This window comes from Pituophis catenifer, unplaced genomic scaffold (assembly GCF_029215685.1).
Source record: "Pituophis catenifer annectens isolate HBS135680 unplaced genomic scaffold, rPitCat1.0.hap2 SCAF_2, whole genome shotgun sequence".
NCBI lineage: Eukaryota > Metazoa > Chordata > Lepidosauria > Squamata > Colubridae > Pituophis > Pituophis catenifer.
The window spans coordinates 36,359,984-36,378,438 of NW_027256882.1; the positions used below are offsets into that span (position 1 = coordinate 36,359,984).

Sequence of the window (18,455 nt, forward strand, 5' to 3'; positions counted from 1 at the left end):
CAAACTCTGATCTCATCACAGAAGGCTGTTACAAATCAGATTATCACATGCTGTTTATTCCATTTGTTGTCACATTGATTGGGCACTAATTGTGGTGGTAGAAATCCCATAAACCTTGTTCAAAGGAGAATAAATAATCATGATTTTGATAATTAGAAGGGGAATTGGGAATGAACCTTGGCCATAAAAGTATGCCGTTGGAGAAAAGAGTTTTCTTTGACTCAGGAGAATAATCCTAATTTGAGAGTCGAGAAAGGAACAATTCAGGGAGGTTTGATTGTTTTTTAGTCTCCAAACTTATTCTTGAGATTGTAAATATAAAAATGTGGAAAAACAGTTCAACACTCTTGAAGTAGGCAGTGGGCCATTATAATTCCTTCTTATTTTGTCTGGGGTGGATGAGGCCGTCAACTTCAGTGAAGGTTTGATACTCCAGAATGGTTAACTCTAGATCATGACATATTGAACAACCTATTGTTGTTGATGATGAGCCGTGGTGACACAGTGGTTAAGTGCAGTACTGCAGGCTACTTCTGCTGATCACTGGCTACCAGCAGTTTGGCAGATCGAATCTCACCAGGCTCAAGGTTGACTCAGCCTTCCATCCTTCCCATTTCGGTAAAATGAGGACCCAGATTGTTGGGGGCAATAGGCTGGCTATGTAAACTGCTTCGAGAGGGTAGACTAGACTAGAGTAGACTAGAGTAGACTAGAATAGACTAGAATAGAATAGAATAGAATAGAATAGAATAGAATAGAATAGAATAGAATAGAATAGAATAGAATAGAATAGAATAGAATAGAATAACAGAGCTGGATAGGACCTTGGAGTTCTGTATACCATTTTATTCTTGTTGAGTTCATTCTTGTTGAGTGCTGGGTTCTGGACACTTTGATTGGGTAAACAATTGGAGGGAGGAAATGTTTCTCATCTTTTCAGATAACCTAGAAGTGGCTAGGATAGATTCAATACTACAATGACAGAAATCAAAATTAGGACAATCTAGAATCCTGATTTAGCATAAATCAGGATTCTAGTGAGTGAAACTGATCAGTATGTGAATAAAAATACATTGCAATTGCTTTCCTTTTCCAATGCTTTCTCAATATCCAAAGAGAGATAGTGTAGAAGGCAGAGGAAATGGCATTGAGAGACCATTATCAAGACAAGGTCAGATAAAAGTAGTACTGATTTATATGATATAGTTTTCCTAATCTGTAATATACCGAAGGGCTGATTGACAAAAAGACAAAGACAAAGAAAGGACACATGCACAAAAACAAATTTATGTATTTATAGGTAAAGGTTTTAGTGGGTATAGGTAAAGATTTTGTCAGGTTTCGGTTCTGTCTTAAATAAGTTCCATTATCAAGCGCAGAGTCTAATAAATCACTTTTTATTAAGAACAGAAATAGCCGACATTCCTGATTCTAATTGCAGCCCAACTGGCCCCTCCTTCCAACCCCCTCCTCTTCCGCTCTCCAACCCCAATGTCCCATTGGCCATCATGCAGATCCATCTCTACCTCCCGGCACGTTCTTTTCACAGGAATGTAGCCCCCACCCTCGTCTCCCAGGAAACACTATCTGTGCATACAAAACTAGGTAAAAGTTCATCTTGTTATGTCAGCACTGGAAGAGAGCCTAATTTGGAACGCTGACATCCGGCCCCTCTCCCTTCACTTCTGCGACATCACCTATCCCATAGGAAAAACACAACAAGATTAGTCTCATCAGCCCCTCCCCGGCTGTGCACCCCCCCCTCCCGGCTTTCCCGGGTGGTCTGCATGGAATTTGGCTATAAGGCGATCAGCTTGGATGTTTGCGCTCTTCACCCAGGAAGCCTCTGACAATGGGTAACCCTTCCATTTAATTAAGTACTGGAGGCACCCCCTGTGCCATCTTGAATCAAGAATCCGCTGCACCTTGTAGTGCGTTTGGCCCCCAACAACCAGGGGCCCAGGGGGTTCACGTGGAGTTGGCCTTAAAGTAGACCCCACTACAGGTTTTAGAAGGCTACTGTGAAAAACGGGGTGAATTTTCCCCAAAAGCCGTGGCAACTGCAATTGCACTGTAACGGGCCGATGTCAGCGTTCCAAATTAGGCTCTCTTCCAGTTCTGACATAACAAGATGAACTTTTACCTAGTTTTGTATGCACAGATAGTGTTTCCTGGGAGACAAGGGTGGGGGCTACATTCCTGTGAAAAGAACGTGCCGGGAGGTAGAGATGGATCTGCATGATGGCCAATGGGACATTGGGGTTGGAGAGCGGAAGAGGAGGGGGTTGGAAGGAGGGGCCAGTTGGGCTGTCTGTCAGGTTTCGGTTCTGTCTTAAATAAGTTACATTATCAAGCGCAGAGTCTAATAAATCACTTTTTATTAAGAACAGAAATAGCCGACATTCCTGATTCTAATTGCAGCCCAACTGGCCCCTCCTTCCAACCCCCTCCTCTTCCGCTCTCCAACCCCAATGTCCCATTGGCCATCATGCAGATCCATCTCTACCTCCCGGCACGTTCTTTTCACAGGAATGTAGCCCCCACCCTCGTCTCCCAGGAAACACTATCTGTGCATACAAAACTAGGTAAAAGTTCATCTTGTTATGTCAGCACTGGAAGAGAGCCTAATTTGGAACGCTGACAGATTTCCCCTGTCAGTCATGACCAACCCAAGGGGTGGTGCTCATCTTTGATTCACAAATAAAGAGCCTTTATCTGAAGATGCTTCCATGGTCATGTAGCTGGCATGACTATGCACTGAAGATGCATGGAACATTGATACTTTCCCACTGAAGTGGTACCTATTTATCTACTTGCATTTACATGCTTTTGAATTGCTAGGTTGGCAGGAAACACACAGAGAGACAAACAGACACTGTATGTACAGTATATGGAAATGGAAATGGATATTGAAATGGATATGGACATGGATAAAAAACAGGAACCAATTTTAGTACTCATAAGCACATCTTCATTGTCACATTAGGTGTCTACATTATTTTTCCCCCAAATCATTGAAGACTGTAAAAAATAATAATTTGTCTCATTAATTTATTCAAAGGGACAGAGAAATAAATTAAAGTTGTTCTAATGTTCATGTTGATATTTTATCTATTCTTAATATACTGTATAGAATGTTATCTGTCTCTCTGTTTTTCTCTTTCTTGATATCTCCCATCCATGTATCTCATTTATCTATCATCTATCTATCTATCTATCTATCTATCTATCTATCTATCTATCTCATTTGTCTATCTCATTTATCTACCTATGAATGATCTTACATTATCGAGCCAGAAGAGATCAATCAAATATATCCAGTATTTGAAATTATCTATTTTTTAAAAACAAAGTCAGAACATCACCCCAGAAAGTAACATATAACACCAGCACCTCAACCTATATAGTAACAAAAACACACATCATCATTAGCCATAGTCTTCAATTTAATCTAAAACCATATCAGAACATCTCTGGTCACAGTTTATCTGTCCTGGTTCCAGAACTTTTATTAATGTCATAATATGAATTCAGATTAGGACAATTGAAGGATATGATTATTTCTGATAGTTTGAGTTGTTTTAGAAACTTTAATACTCAATTATTATAATTTTTATAATTCAAAATTATCATGGAATGAAGAAAAATAAGTGACAATGCATAAAACATTACTTCAAAGTATGTGATTTTCTGCTGCATGTAAACTGTACAAAAATAAACACCAACAAAAAGAAACTTAATGATTTTTTATCATCAGATGTTCTTTGGTGTTCATGTCAGGTCTCAGGATAATAATGTAGCATTTGGGGATAAAGATGCAGCCCAGTAAACCCAGGCCAGAGGCCAGGATGGAGAAGATCTGCACGGCTACCATGTATTTCCCCTTGGTGCTCAGATATGTGGGAACAAAGGAGATCCAAACGCTACAAAAAACCAACATGCTGAAGGTGATCAGTTTGGCTTCATTAAAAGCCCCTGGCAGATTTCGAGCCAGAAATGCCACCAAGAAACAGATGGCAGCCAAAAAACCCATGTAGCCAAGAGCAGAGTAGAACATGGTGACAGAGCCTTCATTGCACTGCAGCAGGATGTGTTCTGGTTGGGAATGAAAGTCAGAATCTGGGAATGGGGGAAAGACTCCCAGCCACATCATACAGAGGCCTACTTGAATACCAGAGCAGGATAAAACAATAGAGTTGGCTAGACTCTTCCCCAGCCATTTCCTCATGCTGCTGCCTGGCTTTGTGGCCAGAAAGGCCACCACCACCATGACAGTCTTGGCCAGCAAGGAAGACACAGCAACTGAGAAAACAATACTGAAAATGGTTTGTCGGAGGAGACAGGTCATTTTCACGGGGCGACCCATGAATAGAAGGCAAGTCAAGAAAGAAAGCAGGAGTGAAACCAGGAGGATGTAGGTGAGTTCACAGTTGTTGGCTTTGACTAAGGGAGTGTCTCGGTATTTCATGAAGATTCCCAGAATAAAGGCAGTGGTTAGGGACAAAGCGATGGCAAAGAAAGCCAGGATGAGTCCCAACAATTCTTGATAGGATAAGAAGCTTATATTTTTGGGGACACACTGATCTCGCTTCTTATTGGAATACTGGTCATCTGGACACTTTTCACAATGGGCTGCATCTGAGAAAAAAAATGGTTAGCATGAATCTGTTTCTGCAGCTGTAGGAGCATGAAAACTGCACCAGAAATCAGTTACTTCATATTCAAAGAATATTTCTGTCCAGTGATATTATACAACATTAGTTAAAATGATCAAACAGTCTTTTTAAAAGATGAAGATGAATGGGATTATCAGCTCTCAAAACTCGTCCTCTTTTCCAAAACCAGGAAAAAAGTAACAACTCAATAGAAATCAGCAACCTTTCATTATATATTTTAATGCCCTCAACATCATCCAAATTTGGTGATAGTGCCCAATCGTGGAAGCTTGTGGATGCTTTCAAGAAATTTAATGTTTTTCTTGCTTCTTTATCAAATATCCCCTTTATCAAATATTGATTGTATCTTGATTTTTTTGGATCCACCTACTGTACCTTCTTGCCCAGAGAATGTTCCTTCCATACACAGAGAACAGTCATAGCAGCAAACTGGGGCTCCCTCTCTCACAAGCTTGGCATAACCTGGGCGGCAACTTTCTGTACATCTTGAATAAGGCACCATCTAAACATAAACAGAAAGATTAGTCAGGATGATATACTGTATGAATTAGAAGGATTTACTGAAATCAAGTGGTTTCCAAAAGCTCAGGAGCAGATTGAGCAAAATCAGTCAAGAAGTAGTGGCATGAACTTTAATTACTCTACTTGCAAGGCACAAATGAAAGATCATTCTCTTTCTCTATCAATCTCCATTGTAGATCTCAAAACAGTCTCATTGCCTTAATTTTTCCCCCAAAGGAAAGTATTTCCATTAAAAAAGGTGTTACTCCTGAGGGCATGCTGAAGAATGCTATAACTTACCCTATTTTTTGGAATATAAAACGCACTGTCCCCTCCAAAAGAGGGTGAAAATTTCTGTGCATCTTATACACCGAACATAGCCAAAAATGCAAGGCACAGAGGAAGCAATGGTCTTTGGCAATCCCTGCAGTCTGGAACAGCTGATTGGGGGTATTCTGGGAGACCAATCTACCCACCAATCAGCTGCTCATACTGAATCAGACTGCAATAATGTGCTGAAGCTGACCTGGCTGTTTGTGCAAGGACTGTCAGAGTTTGTAGCAGCAAGGAAAACACAAGCAGAGGAGAGGAGTTTCAGTTTCAGAGATCAGCACAGCATGCAACTTTAGAACAATTGACCTAAACCCCATCCAGACTCCTTCCTTATTGCTCCCACAGCAAATACTGTTTCAGTTTCCAAACAGCTCTCAACTCTCTCACAGACTGACAGGATGCTAGCCAGCTGAATACTGATGGATGCTGGTAGGCAGATTTTTCCCCCTATTTTCCTCCCCCAAAACTCCAGGTACTCTGGAGTGTCTTATACTCTGAAAAATACAGTATATATATTTTTTCTCCATCTTTGCTTTTCAGGAAACTTCCAACATCCAGCTTTTTCTAGGGTCCCTATCTTTCTCTCCTACAACTGATCATTGTATCATCATATGTAAATGACTTTTTTAGCCTCTAATGCAATTCAGTGGGCTAAACCTTCATATTCTGGATTTTTCTTCCAAAGGTGCTTTTTCAAAAGACAACTGATCTTTCTTTTCCCTTGAAGATGTTTCGCTTCTCATTCCAGGACCTTCTTCAGTTCTGACTGAATGGTGGAGTATGGAAAGATTTATATTCCTTGCAATCATTTGGTCATTAGCAGTCTTTCTGAAAATTGTTGAGGCCACTTGGAATTTAACTGTTTAGTTTAGTTTAGTTTAGTTTAGTTTAGTTTAGTTTAGTTTAGTTTAGTTTAGTTTTATTATATTTGTATACCGCCCTTCTCCCGAAGGAGTCAGAGCGGTGAACAGCCATGATAAAACAACATACAATACAAAATTGAAAAAAAAATATTAAAACAATTCAGTCCTTGGCCAAAATTGAAACTTCCAATTAAAACCATTTTAAACCACTTTTAAAACCCAATTTAAAATCATTTATCCCATCAGACCGGCTTGCTGAAATAATAGGGTTTTCAGAGCACGATGGAAGGTGCGGAGGTCGGGGATCCTTCGTATGTCCGGGGGCAATTCATTTCATAGGGCATGAGCCCCCACAGAGAAGGCTCTTCCCCTGGGGGTCGCCAGTGACATTGTTTGGCCGACGTCACCCTGAGGAGGTCCTTTCTGTGGGAGCATGTCGGTGGGAGGAAAACGGTGGCAGAATGCGGTCCTGTAAGTAACCAGGTCCCAAGCCATGGAGCACTTTAAAGGTGGTAACCAACACCTTGAAGCGCATCCGGAAGACCACCGGGAGCCAGTGCAACTCGCGCAAGAGGGGTGTTACATGGGAGTGACGAGTCGCCCCCATTATCACTCACGCGGCCGCATTCTGGAGCAATTGGAGCCTCCGGGTGCTCCTCAAGGGGAGCCCCATGTAGAGAGCATTACAATAATCCAGACGGGAAATGATGAGGGTGTGAGTGACTGTAGGCAAGGCGTCCCGATCCAGAAAGGGACACAACTGGGAAATCAGGCGAACCTGATAAAAAGCCCCCCTGGCCACAGCCCCCTGGCCACAGCCGGGGGTGTGGAATTTATCTGTACCCTCAGGGTCACGTGAATAGTGCAAATGGGTGTGGAACCTTCCTGCAATTGCTGAATCTATATCCTGTTTACAACACAGTCTTTTCAGCAGTTCCAAATCTTTCCATTCTCCACCATGCAGTCAGAACTGAAGAAGTTTCTTGGATGAGAAGTGAAACATCTTCAAGGGAAAACAAAGTCCAGGTGCCTTTTGAAAAAGCACCTTTGGCACAACTGTGACCTGGATGACTGAGAATCTCCATAGACATTCTGGATTATCTCTTTCTGAAAACAAGATCATTTGATGTACTATAAATTATGGCAACATATTCCAGTTTAATAATATAGATTGTGAATCCCGCAATACAATGCAGCAGGTTCCAGTGTTTGATAGATTATTGTAAAACCTCTAAAGTAAAATAATATTTAATGAATTAATGAGGCTTTAAGGTCTCTTATTTGGAAGTTATCCCAATTGGCCTCCATAAGAATTACTTCTGAGCAAATGGAGATAAATAGAACGAGCAAAATCCAAGCAGCCTCAACTACTTTGTTAAATAAAGTTGGCCATTGGACAGCACTTTGATTGACAGAAATCTTGACTTCCGAGGAGGCTTGTCTTTCTACATTCCCAATTTTCACCCCTGCGTCTGATTTGTTCAAAACTGATGTCCACTGCATGATATCAAAGTCACCAACAGGAACTCCATTTTCATCAAAAGAAATCCCATCTCTGGAAATATTGTGATGTTGGAAGTTTCTCAGGAACTTATGAAGCTGCAGGAAAAAAAAAACATTTCAATTTGAGCCTTTATTCAATATTTTTCTTGCTATTATTCCAGATTAGAGGTACTCTGAATAATTCAACTTCTTCAAATCACCACTACAGTCTGAAACAGATTGATTCATCATTTCATGGGAAGGTTCTTCCAGTCATTCTTCAGTATTTTACAGCTGTTTTTCAAATATTTATAGAATAGAATAGAATAGAATAGAATGGAATGGAATGGAATGGAATGGAATGGAATGGAATGGAATGGAATGGAATGGAGAGGAGAGGAGAGGAGAGGAGAGGAGAGGAGAAGAGAAGAGAAGAGAAGAGAAGAGAAGAGAAGAGAAGAGAAGAGAAGAGAAGAGAAGAGAAGAGAAGAGAAGAGAAGAGAAGAGAAGAGAAGAGAAGAGAATAACATAGTTGAAAATGACCTTGGAGGTCTTCTCGTCCTTCCCTCTGCTTAGGCAGGAAACCCTACACCACTTCAGACAAATGGCTATCCAACATTTTCTTAAAAACGTCCAGTGTTGGAATATTCACAACTTCTGGAGGCAAGTTGTTCCACTGATTAATTGTTCTCACTGTCAGAAAATTTCTCCTTAGTTCTAGGTTGTTGCAATATTTTCAGGATCAGACTCAATAAGATTAGTGAGAGTTAGAGGTTTGAATATATTTTCTTTTATTTACAATAGGCATTCTATATTCACTGAATGTTCATAGATAGAAGCAGGGAAAAGGGTTCAAACAGCTCCTTATATATACAATGGGTGGAGCTAGGAATGGGAGTGGTGAATTATGAATACATTAAAAAGTGAAGAATAAATTAACCCCTGATACCCCGTTCATATACTATTTACACATTAGAGAATAAGGCATTTACATCTGACAAATCCCCCTCTAAATGCCGATTCGTTATGCAACACCAATTACATTCAGATTCAGGACAGTACAAAACATACAACTTAGAAGTTAAGTATTTATGCTGCTTAGAAGGTAAAGGCTTTGTCAGTATGTCAGCTAATTGTTCTGAAGTATCACAATGCACTGCTTTAATAAATCCATCCTGAGATAATTGTCTCACATGTTTAAATTTTATATCTATGTGTCTGGACCTTTGTCCAATGGCGTCAGATCTAGATATTTCAATGGCTGCTTTATTGTCTTCATGCATAACAAAAGGCAAAGCAGGTTTTTTCCAAACATCTGAAATTAAATCATTAAACCATACAAGGTTATTTGCAGCTTTGGATAAACAAACATATTCTGCTTCTGTCGTTGAAGTGGCCACTAGTTCTTGTTTACCAGTGTACCAGTAAACTGGACAGTCATTTAAGAGGAATATATAACCAGATGTGCTTTTTCTACATGAGGTGTCTCCAGCCCAGTCCGCATCTGCGTAACATGTAAGCTTTGGTTCTTTATTATCGTTAGGTTCTAACATTAAACAAAAGTCTAGTGTACTTTTCAGATATCTTAAAATTCTTTTAACAGCTTCCCAGTGATACATTGTTGGCTTGCTGACATGTCTGGATAATAAATTGAGTGGTAAAGCGATATCTGGTCTTGTCCAATTAGATATATAAAGAAGTGAACCTATGATTGATCTATAAAATGTGTTATCTTTGAATTCGGGAGAAGATTCATCAGTATTTCTTAGAAAGTCAGTTTGCATGGGAGTATCACAAGGTTTGGCATTATTTAGATTGCATTTATTTAAAAGTTCTATGATGTTATCTCTCTGAGTAAGTTTGAATCCTCTTTTAGTCTTATTAATTTGAACACCAAGATATTTGTTTACTTTGCCTAGAGATTTTAACGAGAAATGTTCATTTAGCTTAGTTACAAAAGTTTCTCTTCTCTCTTTATGCTTTCCTATGTATAAAATGTCATCCACATAAATCAATACAAATTCTATGTAATCATCACCCTTTTTGACAAAGAAACAGTTATCAGCAGTGGTAGCATTGAAGTCCATGGTTTTAAGTACTTTTACTAAACAATCATACCATTGTTTACCAGATTGTTTTAACCCGTATAAACTCTTGTTTAACAACCAAATCTCATTTTTGTTTGTGTATTGACTGTGAGGTGCTCTTACATATATTTCCTTATCTAGTTTTGCGTGTAGATACGCAGTCTGTATGTCATATTGGAATACATCAAGATTGAGTGCTGATGCTACCACTAGAGCTGTTTTGACACTCTCTGTTCTTACTGTGGGGGAATATGTGTCAGTATAGTCCTCCGGATATTTCTGTGCATAACCTTGTGCAACTAGTCTAGCTTTGTATAGGGTATTGCCTCCCTCTAAGTTCTTAATTTTATATATCCACCTGGTACCAATAATTGTTTTATCTTTAGGTGCAATTGCAGGTGTAAATACATTTAGTCCTTGTAAACTTTCCATCTCTTTCTTCATCGCTAATTCCCATTTTTCTTTTTCTTTACTAGGGAGTTTTAACACTTCCTCATATGTATTAGGTGTTGTTGGCTCACCATCCATATGCATTATATAATCATTGTATTTATTTGGCATTTGATTTCTGGTGTTTCTAATAGTTTTTTTAGGTTTACTATCGTTATCATGCAAACATCTTGCTTCCTTTTTTGTTAGTGTATCTGTTTTTATTTTGTGTTGGCTATTTGTCCATGTTTTGGTTTTGTTTTTATATTTGTTGATATCTTGCTTTTCTATATTCTCTTCCTCATGAGATTTTGTATCTTTGTTGTTATTTGGAAATATTTCATTAAGATGTATTTTAGACCAGTTGGCCTGTTCATGGAACACAGCTGTTCTGGAGACTATAAATTTGTTATTATTATCAATGAATCTGTACCCTTTAGTGCCTGTCTCGTAACCCATAAATCTGAGTCTTCTGGATACGTTTTCTCCCTTTCTTCTTAATTGCTTAGGTATGTGTACGTCTGCAGTGACTCCAAATATGTGCATGTGTGCTAATTTTGGTTTCCTATTATACATCACTTCTTATGGTGTCTTATTTACAATGCTGGACCAGGTTCTATTCTGTGTGTAATTTGAATAATGTAAGGCTTCTGACCAGAATTGTTTGCTTAAGCCAGCATCTTCCAATGTGCATCTAATCATGGTTTGTAATGTTGAGTTCTTCCTCTTCGCAATCCCGTTCTGGAACGCAGAAAATGGGCTAGATGTGTAATGTAACATTCCTTTGTCTTTTAACCATTGGGAGAATTCTTTAGACATGAATTCACATCCCCTATCTGTCATGATTTGTTTTATTTTGATATTGTGTTGTGTTTCTATGCGTTTGTAAAATTCTTTAAATTTTTGAAAGGTTTCATCTTTGTGTTTTAATGTATAAACAAATCCATAGCGGCTATAATCGTCTACTATTGTCAAGAAGTAACGTTTTCTATAAGTGATTGATGGAGTTAATGGACCAACTAAGTCCATGTGTACTAAATCAAAAATTTTGTTGGTTGATCTAGTAGATTTTCTTGGTCTGGGACTAGTTTTTAATTTTGTAGATTTACATACTGAGCATTCCAAATAGTTTTCACAATTTTTTATCTTAACACCTTCTGCGTGTTCAGTCATTTTTTGTACTACAGGAAAACTGGCATGTCCTAACTTCCTATGTAAGATGTGAGCACACTCATCATGAATTGGCTTACCTATTTTTGGTTTTTTTTTTTTTTTTTTTTTTTTTTTTTAGAGGTTTGTGTTCTATGTGATTGTTAGAACAATTCCTTCTTAAATTGTCTTCTGCTATTAATTTATTGGATAGGCTTTCTATGGATAAGTATCCTAGATTGATTGTGTCTAAATGCGTTATATAATTGTCCCATGATGGATCAAGTGAGTTGATAATAACACTTTTCATTGTTTGGTCTGAAATCACCTCCCCCCTCAAATGTAGCTCAGCTCTTATTTTGTTTAAAGATATTAAGTGCTCACTTATGGAAACCCCTGGTTTTATCCTAGATGAAAAGAAATCTTTAGACATCCTTGTGGTGGTAGCTACACTGTCACTGTGAAACAAATTAAACATGCATTGAATAATTTCTGAAACAGTCAGATTTGGCTTAATGCTGTGATACATTGCAGGAGACACACTAGATATTAATAAGAAAAATGCTCTATGGTGTAAACAATCTATTTTTAGAGTCCAAGGTCTTTTTGGGGGACTAGTGATAAAAAACAGTAAGTTTTCCTTCATAAAGACAACCTGGAGCTGTTGATACCATTCTTGCAAATTAATGCCATCTACCCTTAGTTTTGGGAAGTCACTGGGTAAATTTCCGACATTATTAGGTCCATTACTTACAACCTGAGGTAGTCCGTGGTCTCGTAAATGCAGAAAGTTACAAAACGGCATGGGGATGCTCGCAACGAGCCTGCATGGTCTCCTCGCCAGTTCATGTCTTCCCGGACCGTCTGCGTAGTCTTGCGCATGCGCGTTGTCCATTTCTTCCCTGGAGTCGTCGTGAAAGGTTCTCCTCATTGCGGCTCGCTCGTTCTGCTCCTCCTCGGACAAATCGGTCTCTGGTTCGATTTTGGGAGTCCTAACGACGGCGGCTGTTCTTCCTCTTCTTTTGAGGGCGTTGGTGCTTGCTTCGGTCTGTGGCGTGGGGCGGTATCGGCAGGGCTCTCTGGGTTCGGGCGTCGGCGCTCTCGTAGTCAGGATGGGAGCGGGCAGGTCTTGAGGCATTGGCTTGCTCGCTCGCTTCTTCGTTAGCTTTTTAGTAACTTTTAGTTTTGGCCCAAATGCAGCAAAAAGTGTTTTCATTGCTGATTTTATTTGGTAGTTTGTTGAATCACTTTCACTTTCTGATTCTGATTCTTCTGAGGAGTTTGAATCTTCTTTTTCATTTTCGTTGTCTGATAACGTTTTTCGCGCCAGAAATTTTGAATTGAGCTTTTTGATTGGCTCTGCTTCGCTCACCTTGGAGGCCTGTTGAAACCAAGATGGCTGCCATTCAAAATTTCGCGCTGGATCACCGTTTTTCTTCTTCACAATATTTTTTTCTGCAGTCATATCACTCACTATTTTTGGGTCTTTAGACTTTTCATTAGTGATGTTTTTCTCTCTCGCTGCTCTGCTGTTCTTCAGCATATCTTGGAGGTTCGCGATGAGGCTTTCATCGTTCTTCTGGCTCTTTAATAGTTTTAATATTTCTGACCTGAGTTCGTTATTCTCTATTTCGATTTCCTCCTGATCATCATTTTCATCTATTATTTCTTCGTCTTCAGTGGTGTATTCTTCGGATTCTCTCGAAATTGTGTTTGTGGATTCGTTGATTATTTCTTGTTCTGTTTCCATTTCTTTGCTGTATGCCCTGGTGTTGGGCCTATCTTTCTTAGACATTTTTAAGTTTTTATTGAGTCAATTAACCATCCTCTGCTACCAGCTTGTTGCAATATTTTCAGGATCAGACTCAATAAGATTAGTGAGAGTTAGAGGTTTGAATATATTTTCTTTTATTTACAATAGGCATTCTATATTCACTGAATGTTCATAGATAGAAGCAGGGAAAAGGGTTCAAACAGCTCCTTATATATACAATGGGTGGAGCTAGGAATGGGAGTGGTGAATTATGAATACATTAAAAAGTGAAGAATAAATTAACCCCTGATACCCCGTTCATATACTATTTACACATTAGAGAATAAGGCATTTACATCTGACATAGGTTGTATCTCTCCTTGATTAGTTTCCACCCATTGCTTCTTGTCCTCCCCTCAGGTGCTTTGGAGAATAGTTTGACACCCTCTTCTTTGTGGCAGCCCCTGAGATATTGGAACACTGCTATCATGTCACTGCTAGTCCTTCTTTTCATTAAACTAGACATACCCAGTTCCTGCAACCGTTCTTCATATGTTTTAGCCTCCAGTCCTCTAATCATCTTTGTTGCTCTTCTCTGACCTTTTTCTAGAGTCGCAACATCTTTTTCACATTGTGGCAACCAAAACTGGATGCAGTATTCCAAGTGTGGCCTTACCAAGGAATTATAAAGTGTTATTAACACTTCCCGTGATCTTGATTCTATCCCTCTGTTTATGCAGCCTACAACTGTGTTGGCTTTTTAGGCAGCTGCTGCATACTGCTGGCTCATATTTAAATGGTTGTCCACTAGGACTCAAGATCCCCCTCACAGTTACTACTATTGAGCAAGGTACCACATATACTGTACCTATGCATTTTGTTTTTGTTTCCTAAATGTAGAACCTTACTTTTTTCTCTATTGAATTTCATTTTGTTAGATAGCGCCCAATGTTCAAGTCTGTCAGGATCCTTCTGTATCTTAAGTCTATCTTCCGGAGTGTTGGCTATTCCTGCCAGCTTGGTGTCATCAGCAAATTTGATGAGTTCCCTATCTATCCCCTCATCCAAGTAATTCATTATCTCACATTCTTGAAAACATGGAATAGATAACACCACCATCAGGTGGCTTTGTAACTGGATAACAAATTATATTCAACATGTAGTCCTCTGGGGAACCTCATCCACATGGAGGAAAGTAAGCAATGGGGTTCCACAAGTTTCCATTTTAGGCACAGCACTCTTCAATATCTTCAAAAAAGCTTAGCATTGATGTTTAGCATAGATAAAAGTAAGGTTTTACACTTAAGCAAGAAAAACCGACAGTATAGGTACAGACTAAGTGAAATTTGGCTTAATGCCAGTAACTGTGAGAAGGATCTTGGAGTCCTAGTAAACAATCACTTAAATATGAGCCAACAATGTGTGGCAGCAGACAAAAATGCCAATGTAATCCTAGGCTGCGTTAATAAAGGGATAGAATCAAGATCCCATGAAGTTCTAATATTGCTTTACAAAGCCTTAGTAAGACCACATTTAGAATACTGCATCCAGTTCTGAACAACACAATATAAAAAAGATATTGAAACACTGGAAAGACTGTAGAGATGAGGAACAAAAATGATTAGGGGGCTGGAGGCTAAAACATACCAAGAACAGTTACAGCAGGGGTAAAATCCTACTGGTTTGGTCCGGTTTGGGAGAACCGGTAGGGATGATTGGCGTCAGTTCGCTGAACAATAGCAATCATCCCTGGTTGCCTGCTTGCCTCTTCTGTCTCACTTGCTACTTCTAGCTGCTGGGCCCACCCACCCTCCCACTCCCACCCTATATAAATTCCCTTTGCCATGTGGCCCAGCAGCTTGCCTCACCAGTCGCCTCACCTGCTCAGCTCACCAAAGGTAAGCAATGCATGCCGCCTGCCTGCCCTTCGAATTGGGTTGGGTGCCATGGCCCGGGCCCGGGCCCAGGGACATGCGATACCCTGAGACCCTGCAGCTGCCACCCACTCACTGCCCACCTCGACCGGGTCAGGTAATTCACCATTCCCTGGCTCCGGCCTTGCCATAGAGCCACCACCCGCTTGCCACCCCGCCTCGACCAGGTCAAGGAATGCATCATTTCCTGGCTCTGGCCTTGTCCTGGAGCTGCCACTCACTTGCCAGCCACTTCCCACTCTCCCTTTGCCACGTTATGCATCCTTAATTTCCTTGTGAGCAGCCCCTTTGCAGGGGTTCTTATAGGGGTCCCTGGCCCCTCCCTTACTGATGTGATATTAGCTTTCCCCAATGGGGCTGCAGGGGCCGGAGCCCCCGTGACCCACCAGTGAGATCAGAGGTGCCTCTTTGCTCCCATTTGGTGGCCTTTGAAGAAACTGCCATGGCTGGCACAAAACACCTAACATTCCTCTCATGGCTGGCTGCCAGGGAAGGCAAGCCAGGGCTGAGACATCGCTGCTGGGCTGAATGTCATCCCGCATCTCACCCCCCTTGTTGCGAGATGCCTGCAGCCGCAACCTCTTTTTTTTTTTGGTGCGCCTGGAGGTGCTTTTGTGGTGAAAGATGCAGCGGCTGCAGGCTTCTTGTAGCGAAAGTTACCAGAGCTGCTCCCCTTCTTAAACACATCGCTGCCATCACCGCTTTGTTCCATGTGCTGGGTGCGCATGCACACATCATTTACCGTATTTTTCAGAGTATAAGACACACCTTTTTACCCCCAAAAAGTGGGTGAAAATTTAGGTGCGTCTTATACACCAAATGTAGCCCTGCCCACCCACTGGCCCCCACCCTTGCAGCAGTTACCTCCTTGCAAGCAACCAGCAAGAAAAAACAGCTCCTTTCAGCTTCAGCATAGACTAATTAAGTTGATTAGATCGGCCTCCCGACTCTCAGCTCTTAGCTGTTTTGCGCAGGGCTCCGCTGCTTGCTGCAAAGAGCTAAATTGCTGGAGCAGATTTTATTTTCCTTGTGCTAATGAAGCTATGCTGAAAACAAAAATAAAAGTAAAGTAAAGGCTGTTTGCTTTTTGCTGCAGCGAGGCAGCTGTTTGCTTTTTGCTGCAGCGAGGCAAAATTAGGCAGAGACAGAGGGAGATTTCTTTTTCTTCTTTTTCCTCACCAAAAAAGGTAGGTACAAATAATGGGCAGAAGAGAAGAATTCAAGATTTTAAACACAAAAGAAAAAAAGGAGAACCAAAAAGGTAAAAATATAAATGGGGAGAAAAAGAAAAAGATATGAAAGAGAAAAATGCTATACATATTTAGAATTGAAATATGAATAGCAGTAAGAAATAAATGGGAAATCATGATTGTAAAAATGAAATGAATAATAATTGGAATATTTATTTTTGAAATCTAGACAATGATAAGTTTTTATTTTTTTATTTTTTTTATAAATATGAATAAGTATAAACTGTAACAATAGAAATACCTTTAATGGTATACGGTGGTGAAAGTAAAAAAGGATTAAATTGTAGCTTGGATAACAGCTAGAACATTTTTAAATTTAATTAGGAAAATTGTAATGATTGATTTTTAATGATATATTGCGATGAAAGTAGAAATGATTAAGTTGTGATTTGGAGGATTATATGGGCAAAACTATGTGGGTTATTGGGAGAGTTTAAGATGTGAAAATGAGTAACATAAGAGGGGAAATTATTTGGTTTATTATTATTGGTAAATATAATTAATTGATTTGTAAGAAATTGGATTGCATGGAAATAATTGGAATATTCATGTTCATATTGATTAATATACAAAAAATATAGTTATATAACTAATTGATTTATATTAAAATTTTGAATTTGTATTAAACAATTGTAATATTACATAATTAACCAATGTGAGGATGGATATAAAAATAGAAGACAATGGGAAGGAGTATAATATAGAATAGAATGGAAAAATTGAATTTGATTAAGATTAGAGATGAGGATGAAGGGTAATATTGGTTTTTTAAAAAAATAGATGAGAAATAAATATGGCAAAAAGGAAATATAGAAATTGTAAATTTAATTGAAATGACTAAACACTGTTTAAATTTGTGAACCAGCCAAATACTCTGTTCAAAGAAAATACATTGTATGTTTGTATGTGTGTTTGTCTAAAAAAAAAAAAAAAAACCTTTTAAAAAAACCCAAAAAAGGTAGGTGTGTCTTATACTCTGGTGCGTCTTACACTCCGAAAAATATGGTACTTATTTATTCATCATTCATCAGCTGCAACAGGCAACGGTGTGCGCATGTGCATGGAACAGGGTGGCGATGGAGGGAGCACTTTTAAGAAGGGGAGCAGCTTCCTGTAACTTTTCCTACAACAAGCCTGCAGCTGCTGCATCTTTGTCTGAAATAGTGCAGGGTCTCCTGCTCGATTTGTGGGTTGGACTAGAAAAACCTCTGAAGTCCTTTCAAACTCTTATTATTCTATGTTTTATGTTCTATGTTTTGCTGCTTCACCATCACAGCCCCCTCTGAGGCAAGACCATTTGCAGATATGGGAAAACATGTAATGGGAGAAGATGGAGAATACAATTTTGCCATCAGGCCTGATCAAGATGAAGTTAGCGGAGTTATCTAGCAAAATTCAATCTTAATCCAGAACAAACAATCCATCTGAACTCCTTAGCTTGGAGATCACTTTGTGATCACAATAAAGGGTTGAGGATTGCTGGAATATTCTGATGCTTGTTTAGTTTTGAAAATTATGTTGTCACCATAGAGCTATTTCTGTCACATAAGCATCCCAAACTAGCACAGGTTGTTTAACTTTGGAAGTAATCATCTCTTTCTAACTCAGCGTCAGGGTTCCAAGTAATACGCCCATAGCAAACAGGACTCTGAGGCAAGCAGGTTCCTCAAATATCAGTTTTATTGGACATACCATATAGGCACAGGCTGGTGAAAACTGACTCTAAATGTTCATTAAAATGTGGAAAGGGAATATTTTTTAATATAATAGTGGGAAAATTAAAAGTTAGAAAGGGGAATAGATATAATATTTTGGGCAGGATAGTCATCTTTATCGATGCTGTCCTGCCCAAAAGTGATAATTGCAGTTTCCCCCATTTTTCCAAATCCTGTTTTATTTTTTGAACCAGAGGTATATAGTTATCTTCTTTTAGAGCTGAGCATCTCACTGATATCCATATCCCTAAATATTTAATTTTTTTAACTATTTGTAGGTCTG

At 39.4% G+C, this 18,455-nt stretch overlaps 1 protein-coding gene across 1 annotated transcript in view; it reads right to left on the bottom strand.

Moving 5' to 3' along the window:
- Window positions 1-3,736: 3,736 nt before the first annotated feature.
- The window catches only part of LOC139310128 (vomeronasal type-2 receptor 26-like), a 30,725-nt gene continuing 16,006 nt past the window's right edge, over window positions 3,737-18,455 (bottom strand). Inside the window, exons 5-7 of the mRNA XM_070934284.1 lie at window positions 7,745-7,972; window positions 5,052-5,178; window positions 3,737-4,638 (exon numbers count right to left, since the gene is read on the bottom strand). Coding sequence (XP_070790385.1) covers window positions 3,737-4,638; window positions 5,052-5,178; window positions 7,745-7,972 — 1,257 coding nt within the window. The remainder of the gene's footprint in view (window positions 4,639-5,051; window positions 5,179-7,744; window positions 7,973-18,455) is intronic.